At 42.9% G+C, this 16,325-nt stretch overlaps 1 protein-coding gene across 1 annotated transcript in view; it reads right to left on the reverse strand.

Moving 5' to 3' along the window:
- The window catches only part of POLR3E (RNA polymerase III subunit E), a 32,432-nt gene that overhangs the window by 7,689 nt on the left and 8,418 nt on the right, over positions 1-16,325 (reverse strand). The window contains exons 5-18 of the mRNA XM_044660235.1: positions 15,420-15,497; positions 11,858-11,973; positions 11,261-11,343; positions 10,178-10,285; positions 8,996-9,045; positions 7,134-7,253; positions 5,364-5,449; positions 4,953-4,997; positions 4,745-4,836; positions 3,787-3,907; positions 3,224-3,305; positions 1,612-1,671; positions 816-973; positions 192-253 (exon numbers count right to left, since the gene is read on the reverse strand). Of these exons, the coding sequence (XP_044516170.1) occupies positions 192-253; positions 816-973; positions 1,612-1,671; positions 3,224-3,305; positions 3,787-3,907; positions 4,745-4,836; positions 4,953-4,997; positions 5,364-5,449; positions 7,134-7,253; positions 8,996-9,045; positions 10,178-10,285; positions 11,261-11,343; positions 11,858-11,973; positions 15,420-15,497 (1,261 nt within the window). The remainder of the gene's footprint in view (positions 1-191; positions 254-815; positions 974-1,611; positions 1,672-3,223; positions 3,306-3,786; positions 3,908-4,744; positions 4,837-4,952; positions 4,998-5,363; positions 5,450-7,133; positions 7,254-8,995; positions 9,046-10,177; positions 10,286-11,260; positions 11,344-11,857; positions 11,974-15,419; positions 15,498-16,325) is intronic.

Here is a 16,325-nt window from a genome sequence, read left to right on the forward strand (position 1 = left end):
CAGATCCCCTCCCAGAGGCAGAAGAGAAAAAGAAAAAAGGGCAGGGAGAAAGGTAACAGACCGAAACCTTCCCCAAGCACTGCCCATGTTGCACTGAACCTCAGGAAGAGGGGTCTGGAATCCCACCCCACTCCAGACCACACCTTCATGGTTTCAGCCTAGATTCCCATCTCTAAGCCCTCCAAACAAACCTGATTGTCCTTCTGCAGTCTTTGGCACTGTCTCTTTTAGAAGACTATAGACTTTTTCTAACCTGAAATGGGAAAAGAAGCACTAGATTAAAAAAGACCTTCACGCTTAAAGCTTTTATCTCTTCACTATAAACTCCATATTCTTAATAAATTCTTCAAGTTATCTAGGAAAAAAAGCAGTCTCTCTGATTTCCAACAAAAGTGTATCAAATACCCTCCCCACTCCTCACTAAATCCCTTGGGCCATTCATCTCAGCCTCTCTTGCTTGCCATCTCCCTGTAGGCCTTTGTCAGCCTACACAACTTTCCTCTTCTTTCTCCATCCTCTGCCCATCTTTTTCTCACCCCCACCAGTCTGTGGCCCCCCAGTCCATTCCCTTTAGCTCCTTTCTTCAAAATTTTGGGCTTCTTTAACTTCAAGAGCTCTCCCCCCTCCAACCCAAAGATAGTGCCAACTCTAACATCACCATTAATGGGAAAACACAAGGTATGGACTTTGTTTATAAGTGAACAAATGGCTTTTCCTGCCCCTGGACCATGAAGCTGTCACTGTACATTCTACTGGGCCCCTAGGACCCTATCCCCACCCCAGCATCACCACCACCTTTAGCAAACGTAATTTACTTAGCCTGGATGCCCATCCACAGCATGTGCTGCCGCTGGACGACGTCTGGATGCTTTTTGATGAAGTCCTCATCATAAGGGAGCAGGAACTCCCAGCCCTTGTTGATTCTCACCACAGCCATGTGCTCCAGAAAGTCCTTTACATCCTCTGCACAGAGCTGGGAAAATAGGTGGGGCCCAAAGAGCTGATGGATTTGGAGAAAGGCTGGGATACCAGATTTAGCCTTTGAAAGGGTTTCATTCACCTACTCCCTTAGATCCCTGAAGCCTTTTGGAAATTGCTGCTTTTCCCCGACTATACTACACTGATTCTCCCTCTCTTTCCCCAAATTGCTCCAACAGTCTCAAATGAAAGCCTCAAGAATAGGTTGGCTGAGATGAAAAGAAGCCACAAGGTAAAGGGAATGCAGCGACAGACTTGAGAGTCAGATGGCTCTACCAAATCCTACTCAGACATTTATTAGCTATGTGACCCTAGGCAAGTACTTGAGCTCTCTAGGCCTCATTTTCTTTACCTGCAAATTAGGTATAATGATCACCATAGTTGTGAGGATTACATGATAAACCATAAAGCATGGTCTATGGGTGTCGCATCTGCAGATCTTATGATGACCACCATCTCAGGAACACTGGTCAATAGTTCAGCGGGCCCAGTTATTGACCCAAGGAGCAGTCCTCTATTTGCATCCTTGGTGAGAAAGAAATGCTCTAGAAACCCTGGTTACCTGCCTAGCCTAATCCTCCCCTTCTTTCTTTCTTCCAGTGCTTGGACCCAGGGAGCTTAGGAAACACTTACTTTTGTAACTGTTGCCACCTCCTTCCTCACTACCCAGCGGCTCTGTGTGAACTTCCACATCTGGGAGAAAGAAACACAAAGGTTTCCACATGTCCTACAAGCAGAAACAAAAACACAGCTCCACCCCTCCAAGACAGCTACACAGAGAGACCTTGGGGAGAGGGAGAGGGAGGCATACTTCTGGTCTCCTTTGGAGAATGGATGCCAGAAAGCCTTCTGGAAGCCACAGGTATTGCCCACTGCTACTATCTGTATCACCCTAAGCCCTCCAGTACATCACTGATATTGACATCAGGTATCTTTACACTGGCTGGGAGTGAGGGTGGCAAGCCAGGAATAGGCTCTCCCATCTCCTCTTCCATCACCCCACACACACAGTTCCTCCTAAGAGGACATACCTCCTCCCTCCTGTAAAAGTGAAATTTGGGGAATGCCATTCTAAAAATATATATATTTCTATGGACAAGGGAAATGTATCAAAACTACATTTCCCGTGATCCAACATGGTCCAACTGATTTCCATTTCCGACGTCTTGACGCAGGGGAGAGCTTAAATCTCCTGGGTTAGGAGGGAGTGGTCTCTCTTTGCGAGTAGGCGCTTGGCTAGGAGACAGTATGGAGGTGGCAGTTTTGAATGCTTACAAGCGCGTGGTCTAATGATTTTATCTATCAGCATGGCTTTAATTAAATTACTAATATATATATTTATACCAGCCTTTATCATTTTTGATTTTTATACTCCCTACTCCACCCCCAGAATCCTTTGGTGAGAATTCCAGAAGGGACTGAACATAGAATAGATAACTTTAAAGGTAAACAACACTCCTAAAAAGTACAAACAACAGAGAGAAAGGATTCCATCTTTTTACTCTCACTTTCCTTTCTCTCTGTCCCATCTCCTTCCTCCCTTCCTTGCCAGCAACCCAATGTACTGCTTGAGAATCCCAAGTTAAACCAATCCATTCCCTGGATAAGACAGTATTGGAGGGAAGCACAACAGAGAGAACCAGAAACCTGGAGTAGAGTTTCAGCTCTGTCACTTACTCTCTAAGTAACCTTAGACCAGTTAAGTTAACTTCTCAGTCTCAGTTGCCACATCTGTGAAATGAGGCACTACCTGTGTAATTAGCTCAAAGGTTTGTAGGGAGAATCAAGCAAAGCAAGGTAGGTAAGAAACTGCCTAAACTGCTATATAAATGTCAAATATAATTTTTTAGTAGGGGGTAGGAGAGAACTTTATGGACCAATCCATCAATATGAATCTAGTGCAGGGATTCTTAACCTTTGGTTTATGAATGTGGTGAGTATTTTGGTAACTGTGTTTCAATATAATTGATTTCTTTGGGGTCTGAAGCTTTACCAGACTGCCAAAGGGGTCCCTGACACAAAAAGGTTAAGAATTCCTGATCTAGAGTAAAAAGAGGGCCCAGAACTGATGAAGTAAAGGCCAGTGAAGGAAGTCTGGGGATTACAAAAGACTGTACAGTTAGAGAACAATATATTTGGAATATAAGTTTGCTCCCTCTCTAAGCCAGAGGCAGTGCACAAGAGCTCTTCCCAGGGAAGCCCCACATCAGTTCTCTGTTTGCAGATCTTCCTCTATGCTACTTACAACAAAGTCTCGACCCCTGCAGAGCACCTCTGCAGGCACTCCACTGTGAGGGCTGGAGCTGTCCTTTGGATACAGGATGTCACTGACAAAGAGAGACAGTAAATGGCAGCAGATGTCACAGGAAGCCAAGGCCAGGGAATGCCCAAAAATCAGGATGGGCAAACAGCTGCTTTCATCCTAGCCCCAGACCACCCTATCTGGAATAGGACAACACTCTCTTCCTTACTCCTTAATCAGCCCTTGGCTCCTGATCCCTGGGAACTATTTACCTTGGATGGAGGATATAGCAATGGAGCAAGTAAAACTGAGATTTTTCCTTCTTCCCACCTACTTCATTTCCTAAGGGATGTTCAGGCTCTAGGACTTCTGAATATTTGGCAGAGCAATGGGCTAAACAATTCCCTTTCTAATGGGCCAATAACCAGCTACACAGACCCCAATCCCATTTAGACATTCTTGCCTCCCCTAAGCCCCACCATGGAGAGGGTCTATATCACACCACTGCACAGCCCAAGAGGACATTAACATATAGACAAATACATATGTTACATGAGCAAACATACCTCTTCACAACCCAGTTTCCCTGCACCAGCATCGCCACCTGCTGGATGCAGCGCAGAACTGAAGTTGAGTCAGTCCCTAAACCCAGCAGGCTCATCAGGTTGGCAAAAGGCATGACCTTCACTGAGACAAGGAAGAAGACACTGGTTTCCATAAAGCACTCAGCCCAGAAGACAGGAGCCCTGGACCACATACAAAACGAACACCCAAAGGCAAGGCTTTATGTCTACGACCATGATCTATCAAGCCAAAAAGGAACCATCAGGCATGGCACTTGAACCTGTCTTCCAGGCTGCCTCTCTCTTCTCAGGGCCTGGCCTCCTGTCCAAGTTCCAGGCTCCTGGCCAGGAGAGGTCAGGCTCTTCCAGGGCTTTTGGTTTTCAGGGGCCATGGAGGCCAGTTTCAAACCCAAAAACCAAACTACAGTCACCCCTCGCTATATCACAGTTCACTTATTGTGGCTTCACTGTATTGTGGGTTTTAAAAAAAAAAATATATATATATACACATATATATATATAATTAGGTAGTAGGAAGACATGAACCATTCTTCATCAGGATCTTATCATGGTACACTATTGGCTAATGGAATGAACGGCGACCAACCATAGTGCTATGTCTGTATCCTGGGAGCTGATTGGCTCAGTGTTTATAAGAGTGTAGAAAAGGTTTATAGGAGAATGGGAAAGGTTTATAAAGTCTTAAAATATATATAATAAATATAATGCCACCACTTTGTGGATTTTCACCTATCGTGGGGGCCTCTGGAACATAACTCTTGCGATATATGAGGGATCACTGTGTTTTGATGACTCCTTAAGGGCCCACTGAGGAAAGAACAGAAGTGGGAACTAGCATGGGCACAGAATAGGATGGTAAGGAAGGACAACAACCAAACAGATATAACCTCCCAGGCTGTGGAAAGGAGAATTAGAAAGAGGGTAGTAGGAAGGCACAAACCATTCTTCATCAGGATCTTAATTTGATCTGCCAAGGGCAGAGTCCGCAGCTGGGCCATGGACAGGACATTGCTCGGGGCCACAGGTTTTTCTCTATGGGAGGAAAGAATAGGAGCTTTCAGAGACCCACTGAGCCATGGGTCTAATAAGTTACTGATAAGTCACAGGACATGCAGGTCAGAACCACAATTCAAGTACAGGATACTCACTTCTCTTCCTCAATGTTTGGAGGCATTAACATCATCAAGTACTCACTGTGAACAGAAAGTCACAGAAGGTGAGAAGTAACTCCAAGGGTTTCCCTTCCTCTTTCCCACCCAAACTATAAAGAATGCAAGAGGGCATGCCATTCAAGGCACAGGCTCAGCACCACAGGTAAATGCAGCAAAACCAGACTTTCTAAAAATAGGGGCCACCAGAGCTTCTACCCACTGCATATAGAGACTAGGTATCCAACCTGGCCCCATAAGAATCCAATGGGGCAGGAATAGGGGAAGAGGCGGCCCTCATAGAATGTATCTCCTAGAGATTTCACCACTGGAGGTAGGAATTGGAACTTTCTTCCACATGTCAGCCTGACTTCTCCCTTCCTCACTCCCCACGGGTGGGTGGATTCTCACCTTGGTGATTTAATGAGCTCTGTATTCTCTGAGATCCCAGGACCTTGGCACAGGAGATACTGGCGCTCATGCTCAGATCGGCTGTCCTGAGGAGCACAACAGACAGGCTAAGCCTCAACAAATCCCTGGAGAAGATCCAAGTTTAAAATTCCTGGCCCAGAATTTATTATTTTTTTTAGAGAAGTGGGGTGAGGAATGAGGACTCCCTACAAAGGTCTGAACCTGAGATTCTGTGCATAATCCTCCAAGTCACTAAGAGACCATAGATGCCCCCATATCTTCAGACCTCTGCATACACTAGAAGTCAACAAAACATATATGACATGAAGATGGGTCACTGTGTTATGATACACTATTCCCAAAATCCACCTGTACTCTCCAGAAAGGGCATAATGGTTCCACCTCCCTCTCCATAGCCCTGACCCAAGTGGCTGAGGGACCCAGGCAATGTTCTGAAGGTCCCTTTCCTGCTCCATGGTCCCCTAAGTATATAGCACTGCCTTTTGCACATGATCACTTATTAATAAATGCTTTTTTTTGTTTTTCATTCATCTGCCTTGCCACCATAGAGAAATTTCTGCCAAAAGGCCTCATTTCCCGTTTGGGGGCTGACTCTTTTGGCCCAATATTTCAGGAAAGTCTCAGCCCACCAAGCTTTGCCCTGCTTACTTCCAACTCTCTGTATATCTCAGAATTGTGGGTGTACCTTTTCCTTGACTGCCTGCCCTTCCCTCTCTTCAATTCTGGAACCAGGGACCATGATCAAATCAACTCTGTCTTTGTTCCTTTATGGTGTTTCAATCTACTCCCTGAAAGCCCCAACTGTCATCCCTGTAATTTTGCAGACAAAAATGTTCCTCCCTGACAACTAGCCCCCTTTGTGTTTTATGTACCCCCTTCCCCTCCATTAGAATGGACAAGTGGAAGACAGTGGAAGTATTTGCCTCAGGGCTTATCCCTTGTGAACACTTAAGAAAAACTTTGTCATTTCACTCATTCTAACTTTTGTCTCTCCAATGAAATCTCATGCTCTAAAATTACTCTCTTCCCCCATAGAAAACCAATAATTTCTCGAGTTATGTGTTAAGAAGGCAATCTGATTAAACTAATTCTCAGTAATGCATATATGACTGATAAGAGTCCCTAATACTGAATCTTTCTCTCCAAATTAATATGCTCTTTATTTAAATCTTTGAGTTAGTGGGAATTGCAGGCTTGATTGCTAGTAACACATATATAAATCCCTCTTCTCCTTCCTCCCCCACAAAATGTAGATCAAAACCTTGGTGGACCATTTCTTAAAAGGCTCACCAACTATTACTATATATTCTTTGATATGATATAACCCTTATATCAAGCCACTTCTCTAAAATCATAGGATCACAGATTAAATTTAGAAGGAGCCCAAGAGGTTGTGTAGTCAAGCTTCCCCGGTTTTACAAATGAAGAAGTCCAAAATGGGCTAAGTGATATTCCTAAGGTCAAAATAGTAATGCGTGACTGGGCCAGGATTGGCACCCACTGATTTGACACCAATTTTGGCATTCCTTTCACTGCCCAGATATACTGTGACTCCCACCTAGAATCTTACATGGGAGAACTGATCCTCAGAGAGGCTTAGCTGCATCAAAGATCAGTGGCAGTTCTCTAAGGCACTCAGAACATAAACCAAAGGGACTGGATTGGAAACAGTGCCCATCCAACTGGCCAGGTGAACTCTGAACCTTTGCCAAGAGCCCTCTGTTACCCATGCATCTTCAGAGTCCTCACCCGCAAGCTATGGTAGTGTAGATGCACCCATGGCTCTTCCGCGTGCTTCTTCTGGAGAAACTCATAAGACTGAACCCGCCTTTGGCGAGCCTGCTCTGACTCTGGTCGGGAGAAACGCACCTGTAAATAGGGAAAGGAAGGGTGCACTGCAAAGGTTGCTAAGTCCTGACACTAACCCCTTTCCCTTGATGAGTCATGTAGACCCTCTATTGTCTATGGCCTGCCAAATCTGAATCCCCACTGCCTAATTCCCTCAGGTTAAACCAATACCAAATGTATGGAAAAACCTCCTTCTTGCTGGGCTACCTCTGCACTGAAAAAATCTTCAACTAAGCCCTTTCTCTAGTCTGTCGCCATACCCTACAGTCCACTTTTTTTCCTTTTTTTTTTTTTTTAAAAACCTTTACCTTCTGTCTTAGAATCAATATTAAGTATCAGTTCCAAGGCAAAAGATTGGTAAGGGCCAGGAAATTGGGGCTAAGTGTCTTGCCCATGGTCACATAGCTAGGAAGTGTCCGAGGCCAGATTTGAACCCAGGATCTCTTTTCTCCAGGCCTGGTTTTCTGTCCATTGATCAACCTATAGCCTACCTTTTCTCCTCAAAACATGCAGACATGCAGTCAACTTGATGATATTATATAAGACATCTCCTCAATTAGACCACGAACTTAAGGGCAGTAACGGTGTTCTGTAGGGAAGAGTCTAAAGAACCCTGTTCTGGTGCCAACTTTCATATCACACCTAGGCTGGGACCATGGGTAAAATTAGTATTCTCAACTATACAAAGAGATTAGACTAGATAAGTCCTAAGGTTCTATCACCCTTAGAAGTCCAAGTCCCATGAAAACATGTCTGCCTATTAATCTGTACCAACATGTGCCCAATAACAGAAGCAACTGCCATTTCTATAGTAGTCTGAAATAACAAAGCTTTCTTCAGTCTTCATAACAACCCTGTGAGATGGGGGGAACATGTATTCTTCTTCTTTCAAATATATGAAAAAAGAAATTTAGAGAGAAGTGAACAGTTCAAAGTGACAAAGACTAGGAAATATGTCATGTGGCCCTACACGCTGGCAGCTCATCACTGGACTACTGACTGACCTTTCCTCTAACTTATTCCTATTTACCCTCAGCATCTTACTCAAGTGCACAGAGCATGGTAATGTTATCTCCTTTCACAGGGGAAAATAATTACAGGGGCTCTTTAACCTGACATCTACAAATATGGGTTTAAAAAAAATATAACCTGGGGCAGTTAGTTAGCACAGGGCCAGGTCTAGAGTCAATGGGACCTGGATTCAAATCTGGCCTAAGATACTTTCTAGTTGTGTAACCCTGGGCAAGTTAAAATACCCCATTTGCCTAGCCCTTGCTTCTCTTCTGTCTTAGAACTGATGCTAAGACAGAAGATGAAGTTTTAAAAAAAAAATTTCAAGTACCATGATAACTGTATTATTCAAAATAATGATTTGATAATTGTTCTTAAATATAATTGTTTCCTTCGTAGTCCTTTAAATGTATTTAATGCACTTAAAAACATTCTTCTGAGACGGGCCCCATAGGCTTCATTTACCAGACTGCTAAAAGGGTCCAGGGCACAGAAAAGCTTAAGAAGCCCATAACTTTTAAAAAGATCAAGGGATTCACTCTGGATGACCCATCAAGTTAAAAGTGAAAGCAGAAGTCTCCTTCTTGCGCCAATTTCTTTCCACTGGCTTCAATTTTTACAGATCTTCAACCCTCTCCCCAATTCTGCTATAATCCACGCCCACCTCAGTCCTAGCCCTCTGGAGCCCCAAGGAGTCCACAGCAATCTTATAGGAAAAGGAAGTTTCAGCAGGCTCAAGGCCTCAGATGTACCGTGATTTGCTTGATATCTTCTTCAGCTTCATCCTGAGAAGAGTCCCCAGCTGCCAAAAAGAAGAACCATTGAATATCAGAGCTGAAAAGGACCTTGGAGAGCTGATCCAGTCTTTCAAGTATTCATTAAGTGCCCACTAAGGGCACTGTTACTAGGCAATGTTACCACTACATAATAAGGATTTCTGATACATTTCATTTAGAAGGAAAAATACCTCTGCTCTCAAAATTCTCATGAAATCTCTTACTTTTTGTACAAAACCAATTGGGAAATGATGACCTAGCACTGCATTTTACAGATGAAGAAACTGGGAACCAGAGAAGTCTAGGGTCAGATTGCAAGTTATAGACAGCACCAACTTCAGAATCCAGGGCACTTGGCTAGACCAGTGATGGGCAAACTATGGGAGGCCAGATGTGGCCCCCTGAAATGTTCTTTCCTTCAGCTGGACATTATTCCTAACCTAATGAATACAATGAGTAAGATACAATACAATGAAACTTCGAAAGAGTTGCCTTAGAAACAAACTAACAGATGAGCATTTCCTTTCCTTTGGCCCCCTCTTTAAAAAGTTTACCCATCACTGGGCTACACTAAAGTTTTTGCCTCTGGGCAATAATCCCTAGCAAGAAATTGGCCTCGATTTCTAGTGCTGATACTGCCTGTTGACTAACTGAAAATAAAACAGGAGAGGTTAAGCAGCAGGCCCAGGTCCAAACAAATACTAATATTTCAATTGTTAATAATGATAGCTAACATTTATATGGCACTTTAAGGTGTGCAAAGTACATTACAAATATTATCTCATTAGATATCACAACCACCTTGGGAAGTAGATGCTATTATTATTCCCATTTTACAGAAGAGGAAACCAAGGCAGAGAGGTTAAATGACTTGCCCAGGGTCACAGAGCTAGTATCTGAGGCCCTATTTGAACTTAGGTCTCCCTGAATACAGGTCCATTAAGAATCAATGCACCGTTTAACAGTATAGATCAAAACCAAAAACACTCCAACTGGATCACCAACTAATGAATTATGTAGTTATTTCTTTTTTTCCTCCTGTTTTTTTCCCCAAGGGACCCCACCTCTTCCCCCATGCAAGTTGCTGATTCTCCCACTTGATGCTCAGGTCTCCAGAGCCCTCCAGTCCATCTTGTGGGGCTGAGGCAAGGTGCTTACCTTCATTAGCAGCCTCCCTCTCTCGGTGCTTGGCATCGGCTTTATCCAGGTAGGAGAAGCTGGGCCGCAGCTGCAGGATGCCGTGCAGAGGGGTCAAGTGAAGTTCGCCTGGCAGAGGAAGAGGGACTCTCCCAGGGCTCTCTAGGGATTGGCCTGTCCCCAAACCCCTCTCAAGCTCAAGTCTGGGGAACCTCACACAGGAAATTCAGAGCAAGCTCCCTGGACTGACTGAAGGCTAAACACAAAAACCAATTTCCCAGGCTCTAATCCCTGGACCTCTTGCTCCCTTGGGCCTCGCCTGTTCTGGATCCCCATCTTTCTCCCTGCTCAGTTAGGAAAGGGTTGAGCTAAGAAAAGGAGTTCCCCCAACTTGGTCTGACTCTAGCTTCTCAGGACAGCCTGTCCAGGGAGCAGGGACAGGTATACAATTCATAAGCACTGAGTAGCTGACTGAATGAGTCTGCTCATAGGTTGGTTTAAAAAGCCAAGAGCAAAGGGGCAGCTGGGTGGCTCAGTGGATTGAGAGTCAGGCCTAGAGACAAGAGGTCCTAGGTTTAAATCTGGCTTCAGATACTTCCTAGCTATATGACCCTGGGCAAGTCACTTAACCTCCTTTGCCTAGCCCTTATCACTCTTCTGCCTTAGAACCAATATACAGTATTGATTCTAAGGTGAAAGGTAAGGGCTTGAAAATAAATAAATAAAATAAATAAATAAATAAATAAAAAGCCAAGAGCTTAAAAGGACCACATGATCACAAGATGTTAAGCTGAAAAGACCCTGGGAAATCATCTAGTTCCAACCTTTTCATTTAAAAAGGAGTGCAAGGAAGCCCAGAAAGGCAATTTAAAGTCCTAATTTAGGGCAAATGCATGTTCTTTATTCAAGGAGTCAAATTAGAAAGAAGCTCTTGAGAAGAATCAAACAAATTCTGTTAAAAACTAAAGTTCTGAAAGAAATCTGGATCATAAAGCTCTAATGGGACCTGGTCAGGTGTGTAAACTCCTTTGCTACAGGTCAAAGATTTCTTCCGTCCTTCACCCTACTCCCTGCCTAGGAAGCAGCTTCCAACCTCAATCACACCTTTTCTGTAGAGAGCAGCAGCATATCGGGAGGTGTTGCTTGTGGTCTGTGAAGAACAGAATGTCTGTTTGTCCATCAGCTTCCTGAAAATACAACAGGACCCTATGGTTAAAGGAAGGAAGATGGGGAAGGGCAGGTTGGACAAGAATTTTCCTTGCTCAGGATATGAAAATTTCCTTTGAAGAAGTTACCTGCCCTTTTCTCAACTCATACAGAATCTAATTGGTTGCCAACCCAATGATTGCTGGCTTTTCTATAGTGTTATTTGGGATCACACATACATTATCTCATTTGGTTTTCACAACAACCCTAGAAAGTGGGTACTATTCACATCTCCATTTTGCAGATGAGAAAGCTAGGGCTGAAAAAATCTGAGTGACTTATCTGAGGTTACACAACTAACAAATATCAGAAACAAGACTGAGAAACGAAATACTGATTTGATGGGCACTGTTAAGAGGGTAGGTGGTTCACCTTAAATGAAGCCTACACTGAAAAAGTTTGATCTAGAGGCCTGAAGTCTCAGACCAATCTCCTGGGAAGCTCATGGAGCAAAGGGTGCAGAGGACCATCCCCTGAAGCAGCAAGAGGACCCACGTGGAATAGGTGCTTGTTTCATCTGTACAGGTGCCATCCACATTGAGTGCTATCTGCTCCCCTTTGCTTCGGCAATAGTTGGGATTCATGGTGTCAATAGCCATTTCCAGTTCCACCTGCAGGCAATCATTCCAGGTTAAAAACATTCCTGATTAAAAACAGTTCTAAGGATTATGTCCCAAAGGGCCATAAAAACATGCATACTTTCTAACCCAGCAATACCACTACTAGCTTATATCCCAAAGAAATTTTTTTTAAAAAACAAAAAAAGGAAAAAGACTTATATGTACAAAAATATTTATATCAGATCTTTTTGTGGTATCAAAGAATTGGAAATTGAAGGGATGCCACCAACTGGAGGATAATTGAACAAGCTGTGGTAGATGAAAAACATGAACTGAAGCAAAGTGAAGTGAATAAAACCAGGATAATATTATACATAGTAATACCAATATTATATGATGATCAGCTGAGAAAGACTTAACTATGCTCAGCAACACAAAACTCAAAGACAATTCCAAAGGACTCATGATGAAAAATTTGATCTATCTCCAGGGAAAGAACCTATGGAATCTGGATGCAGAATGAAGCATATACTTTTTTTTAACTTTATTTTTCTTATCCTTTTTTGTTTGTATTTTCTTTCACAACATAGCGAATATGGAAATATGTTTTGCATGACTGCACATGTGTAATTTATATCAATTTGCTTGCCTTCTTAAGGAGAGAGAATTCGGAAATAAAAATTTCTAAAACAAATGTTAAAAATTGTTTTTATATGTAATTGTGAGGGGGGCAGATGGGTAGCTCAGTGGATTGAGAGCCAGGCCTAGAGACAGGAGGTCCTAGGTTCAAATCTGGCCTCAGAAACTTCCTAGCTGTGTGACCCATTAGCCTAGCCCTTACCAATATTCTGCCTTGGAACCAATACATAGTGTTGATTCTAAGACAGAAGGTAAGGGTTTTTTTTTTTAATTCCCTTTATATGTAATTGAGAAAAAAATTTTCTCATCTATGTGGAATTAAAATTCTAATTAACTGTGTGACCCTGGGCAAGTCACTTGACCCCCATTGCCCACCCTTACCACTCTTCCACCTATGAGCCAATACACACAAGTTAAGGGTTTAAAAATAAAATAAAATTCTAATTAAAAAATTATTCCAAAGGTGACTGCATCATCCTTTGGGGAGGAGAATGAATAGGGAGTTTTTATTTTTTCCATGGTAAGAACCCACTGAGGAAAGATGATCTCTCGGACTGACTTTTACATTGCTCTTTCCCTGTCTCAGGTCCTCCCTACTCTTGTTCCTCACCTTCAGTCCCAGAGAACCTGAGTTCAACCTACAACTTTAGAACTGAAAATGTCTCCACCTGGCCCTTAGCATACAAACGCCTTGAGCTAGAGCCAGCAAGGCCTCTTGAGTTTTTGAAGATACTCAGAAAAGGATTACAGCAAGTAGCCCTCTATATACCTGCAGAGATCTCAGGCCCCTCAACAAGAAGAATATCTTGAAAGGTGTAAGGGGCAACATGACCTATATATACTTACTAACCAATTTTTCTCAAACTCCTGCAAAAAAGCTTCACATCCAATCCCTCTACTGAAATAAGTTTCCTTAAAGTCAGCAAACTCTAATGACCCTTTTTATCAGTCCTCTTTGCTGTCTCTTCAACAAATGCTAACCATTATACCTCCTTGAAATTCTGCCTCTCTTGGCACCTTTGATGCTACTCTAGAGCCATGTTGGAAAACCTATGGCACACATGCCAGAGGGGGCTGCTCCCCTCCCCCTCTCCATACGAGCCCGAGGACATTTCTCTCAGCACTCACCCTGGCTCGGCTTAGCAGCCCAATGGGAGTGCTTCCTCCCTTTCTATCTGGGGTAAAGGGGGTGAGGGAGCTTAATATGTGGCAAGGGGGTTGCAGTTTGGGCACTCAGTCTCTAAAAGGTCATCACTGCTCTAGAGTCTTCTTTAGTCATTTTCTGTGTCCTTAATGTTCCTTCCTCTCTCTCCTCCTACCCACCCCCTAAATGGAGCCAGCAGCACAGATTCTCTCCTTGACTTCTTAAAAAAACACTCTACATGTTCTTTATTGACCTTATTTAGGTCCATAATCAGCTATCATCTCTACCTGGAAAACTCCTCCATCCTTACCTCTCTCTTCAATTGAAACTTGTTCAAAATTAAGCATATCTTTCCCTCTAAGCTGGCTCTTCTTCCTAAACTTCTCCCCTCTAAGAATGTCACACTGCCAGCCTCAGAGACATCAGCTTTGCCTTCTCCTTTCTTTAGGTTCCATGATCCTGGTCTTTTGCTTCTATTTCTACCACCTACTCAGTGCCTCCTCACTGTTCTATTTCCACTGCCACCTCCCAGTTCACTCCATCTTTACTATCTGCTTCCTTTAGACTCAGAACTGGTCTCTCCTCCAAGCCACCCTATAGAACTGTTAACAAATTTAATTATTTACTCCATGCTCAAAATTCCTCATTGCTCCTCAGTGGTCAAGTCAAACTTTTTACCATGGCATTCAAGGCTCTCTACACTCCAGTTGGAAACTAGTTTTCAACATTTATATCCCATTATTTACTAGTGTATACAACTATGCTCCAACCAAATTGAACCATTCACTTTCTCCTCTCTCAATTTCAATAACAGTAGTGGTAATAAAAGCAATAGCTAACATTTATATAGTATATACTAAGTGACAAGCATTGTACTTTCTTTTTTTTTTAAATTTTTTTTAAACCCTTAACTTCTGTGTATTGGCTCCTAGGTGGAAGAGTGGTAAGGGTGGGCAATGGGGGTCAAGTGACTTGCCCAGGGTCACATAGCTGGGAAGCGTCTGAGGCCAGATTTGAACCTAGGACCTCCCGTCTCTAGGCCCGACTCAATCCACTGAGCGACCCAGCTGCCCCTGACAAGCACTGTACTTTCAAGATCCAATTCAAATACTTTCTCCTTCTTGAAGCTTTCCCTGGCCTCTGCCTTCCCAGAAGTGAATTCTTCCTCTGAACTCCCGTAGCACTTATTACATTTTGTTTTGTGTTATACTCATTAGGTACATCTCTCAACTCTCTTAGTACTGTAAATTCTTTCAAAGATGAGGATCATGTCTTCATTATCTATGTCCTCAAAGCACATAGCACAGTGTCTGGTACATAGGAGGATCTAAATATTGTCCCATCCTAAGATCCTCTATTCTTTTATATCATTTATTTCCTTTACTCAAGTGTCTAGTCCTTTCAATTCAATTCACATTTTCCAGTGAAGCTAAGACTAGGCAGGAAGTTGAAATAACCTTCCTGACAGAGCCCAAGGAGTCCTATGAGTTCTCATCATAAGAGTTAACTTCTAGAGACCCTAGTATTAAGTGTATTAAGATTCTTGCTAATATTCTCCCTTCTTAATCTCAAGATCAGTTTTATCTTTTCTTTCTTCCCTAAATCCTCTCCTTCCAAATCTGGTCCTACCCCTCTACATACAACTTCAGCCTCCACTCTCCTCTCCAATCCCATCTTCCCCTTCCCAAAATATAACCAAATGGCACAATCCTACTTTTTGTTGCTTTGGTTTGATCTTGGCTGACAGGTGAGGGATGTCATCATAAGTCATGGAGGCTGGTCGGACAGGGTACTGTAGAAGAAAAGTACCAAACACTGAGCTACCAGGTTCATTCCTTACCACCACTCCCCACCCCTACAGGCTAGGCTGAAAAGCTGAGGCTAGGGAAACAGGAAAATCCTAGTGATACTATCCAGGGAAAAGAGAGAGTCAAGATAGAAAAGAGTAAGCCTTACTTCTTTCTCAAGTCTTTCTCCCCTGACTATAATCTAGAATCTCAGCAGGAGAAGCTCAAAAATAAATAATTTTACAGTGATCTGGGATGTTCCAGATTTGTGATGTGACTCGATCCTTTCACTGGAGCAAAGCCTTGTTTCTCTTCATCTTGGTTTACTTTCTTCCAGACATTAGTCATACTTTCTGCAACCTGTCCCTGGCCTGGGCCTGGAGAACTGCTATACTCTATACTCTGATGCTTTAATGATGGAAGAATCAGAACTTGAGGCCCAACTACCCTGATTCAAACATGACAACCAGGAAGGGAAATTAAAAAGTACAAATCAGATGGCATAAAATGAAGCCATCTAGAATGTCCCCCTACTTTTGTTAACCAGAGAGGTATGTTTTTTTGGGAAAAAATTAGGTCAAAAATCAGGAAACATGGTTTCTCACCCTGAAAATGCCATGAATCAGCTTTATGACTTTGAGTGCATCATTCACTCTCTCTGGGTCTTTTTTTTTCTAATTTGCAAAAAGGTGATAACCATCCCTACTAACCTCATACAATTATCATGAGAATAAAGTGGAACAAAGCACTAAAGCAAATGCATAAATTCAAAGGATTAATTAACATCATTTTCAATTCATTGTTTAGTTTCTCCAGATTGGATAAGGTCTGAC

Source organism: Gracilinanus agilis, chromosome 1 (assembly GCF_016433145.1).
Source record: "Gracilinanus agilis isolate LMUSP501 chromosome 1, AgileGrace, whole genome shotgun sequence".
NCBI lineage: Eukaryota > Metazoa > Chordata > Mammalia > Didelphimorphia > Didelphidae > Gracilinanus > Gracilinanus agilis.